This window comes from Limulus polyphemus, unplaced genomic scaffold (assembly GCF_000517525.1).
Source record: "Limulus polyphemus unplaced genomic scaffold, Limulus_polyphemus-2.1.2 Scaffold5915, whole genome shotgun sequence".
Classification (NCBI taxonomy): Eukaryota; Metazoa; Arthropoda; class Merostomata; order Xiphosura; family Limulidae; genus Limulus; species Limulus polyphemus.
Window position 1 is genome coordinate 14,001 of NW_013671525.1, and position 4,530 is coordinate 18,530.

Genomic DNA, 4,530 nt, shown 5'->3' on the forward strand with positions numbered 1-4,530 from the left:
GATAACACCTTGCGAAAACGTTGTACATTTGCTGTTGTGTTAAACTTATATTAATGTTTTTCTTCATTACCCATTCAAGCCGTCTCCAAGTATTTTTACTTCTATAGTTCAAATTCGATGACGACGATAACACCTTGCGAAAACGTTGTACATTTGCTGTTGTGTTAAACTTATATTAATGTTTTTCTTCATTACCCATTCAAGCCGTCTCCAAGTATTTTTACTTCTATAGTTACCCCTAGAGGGGACCAATACCCCCCTCTACAATATAAAATGTTAAGACATGCACCTGTTGTACGTGAGCATGTTTGCTAAGTTTTGTCCTCCTAGTTTTGTGACTGGGAGTAAAAGCATTTTCAAACATGGAGGCCCCTAGATCCTGAGGGGGGCCAGGAACACAAAATCCAATGCCAGATTTGTGCTTAGTAATCCTGCAAACCTACTCCTGTATCCCAATCATAGTTGGATGACATTTTGGTCACATTTGGAACCTCAAATAAATAAGGGTAGGTAGACTATACTTTATAGATAAGGACACATCTTGGGCCACCCCAAGTATGCTTGCCAAGTTTGGCCCTATTAACTCCAAAACTGTGAAGACAAACAAATTTACAAACACACAATGTAATTTAATATAGGATTATCATATTTTTAATGGTGACTGGTGAGTTGCAAATACACAAACAAATTGCAAATGCTTTAATATAAAATTTGTCTAATTTTAATTTATACTACAAGTCAGGATGAGAAAATAAAGCTCGAGAGTGGCGTATCACGTATTAACTTCAAACTTCCATAACACATATTCATTCTTATGAATCAATAACATATGTAACAGTTGTAAAACCAAAATCAATACTGAAAATACTTATACACGAGATGAGAAAATCCCTTCATGTAACAGAACGTATCTACAAGTCTCAATTTTCCTTAATAAAGTAAAGCGAACTTACATGATGACACTCAGCTGTCAAATCTGCATCTTCTTGAGCCTATTAAATAATAACAACACGTGCATTTGAAAATTTATATAGATACATTATAAATGATAATTCTTCTTAATGACCATATTAAAAAATAATTTTTGTGAAGTGTAAGATAAACAACGTTTAGAAAATTATTCAAGGATCTAGACATTTTTTTAGACGTATTAGATTAGGCTAATAGGCATGAGGAGTTCATTAGTCCAAAATGAAATTCTACAACCCCAGATATTTTGTTTTTACTAACCACACTACTCAAGCCGCCTCTAGCTCTTTTAAGCTCAAGAGAAATTCAAAACTGTACATGTACCTCTAATATCCTACATTTGGTATCATTCTACTGACCAATCTCTACACTCTTCCCTTACACTACATATCATTCTACTGACCAATCTCTACACTCTTTCCTTACACTATATATCATTCTACTGACCAATCTCTACACACTTTCCTTACACTAGATATAATTCTACTGACCTATCTCTACACTCTTCCCTTACACTAGGTATCATTCTATTGATCAATATCCACACCCTTCCCTGATCAATTTTTGCACTATTTCTTTATACCAGTAATTAGTTTCAGAAGAAAAATGCATACCTATACTTTTATATATATATATATTTGAAAAACGGGTTAGTTTTTTTTTTAACCAAAGTGTAAACTTTAGCTAAATGCAAAGGTTTGCTCATGTTTATGTTAGTTATATCATAATTTACAGTTACACATGTATAAGTAGGTCTATTAATTTTTTGTTGTATATTGTAGCTATTCTTTCTCATATTCACAACTGTTCTGGACTCTTTGGAATATTTTAAGCTTGAATTAGACCTTTATATTGTGTTTCTAAGCCAGACTTAAATTTAACTTGTGAAACTGACTATTTTCTTACTTAGTAAACAATATCTTAATTCATATTTCTGGTGATAAAGATGATGTTTCAGAAAAGTTTGGGAAACTCTAGAAATCACAGATCCCACCTATTATAATGGAACCAGTAAAGGAGGAGGACAAGACACGAAAGCAGATTGAGACAGATGGGTAGCCAATGAGGAAAGGGAGGTGCGCAAAAGGGCAGACTTAGTCCTGGACTCCAATGAGTCACAAAATATATTTTTCCTTAAAAGGGAGCCATACGCAAGTCCCGTAAGGAGGCTAGGAGTAAATGGACACAAAAGGTATCTTGACCCAAAAGATCCCAACAACAGACTAACCATGTTTGGAGAAAAAGGGCAGCAGAGGACAATTGTGGAGAGTGTAAAAAAATGGGGCACGAGTCTCCACCAAAAATCCCTCAGGGAAATAATAAAGAGTATCAGATAAAAGGTGAATTGAGGAAAGGGATGGAAGTAGAAAGGATAACATGAGTCAGATACAGAAAAACTGAGGTTGGGATAACGATTGAAGTATTGGGATCGGAACCCCACAGAGGCAGACACAGGAAAAATGAGGTTGGGAAAACATGATCAAAGTAGTGAGATTAGAACCCCACAGAGGCAGAAGAGAATCCAACGGTTGCAAGTCCAAAAATAGGAAACACAGATCTATGGTAAGCTGAAGCTAAAGCTGTTTTTTAACAGGGTGATTGGCTTATAGAATGAGTTGCTGTTAGCAATAGTGAAAGTTGGCACTTTAGAATAGTTTAAATTTGAAAGGAATGCTTATTACTAAGGTTGAGTTAAACTTTTGACCAGAAGGAGGAGGGATGCAGGAACAGTCTTTTGGGCCTAAATGATTCCTTGTGTTATATTTATATTGCATGACTGATAGTTTTAAATTATGTATTTGGTGGATGAAATATTACACTCATAAGTGTATGATGAATGTAAAAATATTATTAAATTGAGTAACCATTTAACATTTAAAAAATTTGCAGTCTGTACCAACTACTATTTGTATTCCATCATCTATATTTGTTTAAACGTATGATTAGTATTAAAATAAATAATAATACAACCAGTAGTAATTAGTATAATAATAGAATAATATTACCTAATACTATTACCATGCATATATCATAACGGTTAATGTTATAATTGGATTACTTTTAAGTTTTACTTTTCATTTTATACGTAAATAACAAGACAAAGTGTACAGGTCAATGGTTCAGAATTTTGCACAAAATTTCCACTTACAACTGAAACTTAACAAACCTTGTCATTTTGCAAGCATTCTAAAACAGCAAAGTCATTGTTTAAAATGCTTCGATCACAAAGTCGACGAATATCTGTTGCACATTCTTTACGATCAGCAAGTTTATTAATTCTTGCGCCAGACAATTCTGAAACGTCATTTCTAGGGCTGGCATAAACTGGTAATAGGTTGATAGTTATAACGAAGGAAAATAACATAATTTTTAATAGCACACCAAACATTTTCAGCGTCAAAAAGTACAAACACGCTGATATTGTAGTACACGTGTATTACTTATATAAGTAGCAAAACATATAAATTGATAAACACTACGTTACAATTTACGCCTACACTTCTTATTCATTTAAACTTAACTTCATTTGGCCGGAAGAAGATATAAGTTAGGCTTAGAAATATGCAATCTCAAGTGCACCCTAGTGAATAAAAAAAAACAGTTTTTTTAATCAATCGTTTTTCTTTCAGTAAATTACTTGTGAATATCTAAATATGGGTTTCTAAATAATGAAAAACATTTATGAAGCTATTCACGTATTTTGAAAACTTTCAGATATCGTAAATTTATTCACAAGCGGATACTCATAACCGAATAGCAGGAATAAGCAGAAAAAAAGACAGAAATTTAAGAGGGGAATTATAAGAACACGATACTAATTATAGTATTTTGGCACTTGTGTATAAAGTTAAAATCATAAATAATATTCAACGTTAAACTGGTACACAGTTAAACACGATAGTAGACTGAACCAAAAGCAGTTTGATGGAAGATATGACCAAATAGAAAATGTAAATATTGAAGTTTAAAAAGTCATAGAAAACGTACAAACTGAATTTGAAAATTCCATAGGAAATATTGAGAAAGATTGTAAGAACAATACTGTAGAAGAACAAAAGGATTATAGCAACAAGATCAAAGAAGCACGGAAATGTCTTAACAAGATTGAATAAGCCTTTAGAAATGTACAGAAGTACATTAATTAACTTAAAAGGACATACTTTCAGGAACAACAGACAAAATATAAAAGAAATAGGCTTCTCCTAAAGGATGAGAAAAAAAGATAAACTAGTATAAATGTTAATAGTAAATCAAGGAATTGATATCCTTAGGATGAGAGTACTCCATTTGCATATTGCGTATTTTTAACCCCTTTGTTCAACATAAAACTTTCATACATGCAAGGCTATGTCGTTGCAGCACATAACGTCATTCATAAAGCTGCTAAATCCTTTTGCTCTAACTACCTATTGTTTTAGATCATTCATAGGTCGGAATGTAGAATTATGTTTCGGCCCTAGCCTTCTCGCGAGAAATATTTAGAAAAGTTAATATAATTATTTAGAAACGGATAGAGATATTTCTCATTGGCAAATCAGAGGATACCATATGGATGGCATT

General features: G+C 32.8%; 1 protein-coding gene across 1 annotated transcript in view; it reads right to left on the reverse strand.

Moving 5' to 3' along the window:
- LOC106473134 (Golgi apparatus protein 1-like) overlaps positions 1-3,550 on the reverse strand; it is a 17,056-nt gene extending 13,506 nt beyond the window's left edge. The window contains exons 1-2 of the mRNA XM_013933815.2: positions 3,137-3,550; positions 954-992 (exon numbers count right to left, since the gene is read on the reverse strand). Coding sequence (XP_013789269.2) covers positions 954-992; positions 3,137-3,358 — 261 coding nt within the window. The 5' untranslated portion in view covers positions 3,359-3,550. The remainder of the gene's footprint in view (positions 1-953; positions 993-3,136) is intronic.
- Positions 3,551-4,530: the final 980 nt, after the last annotated feature.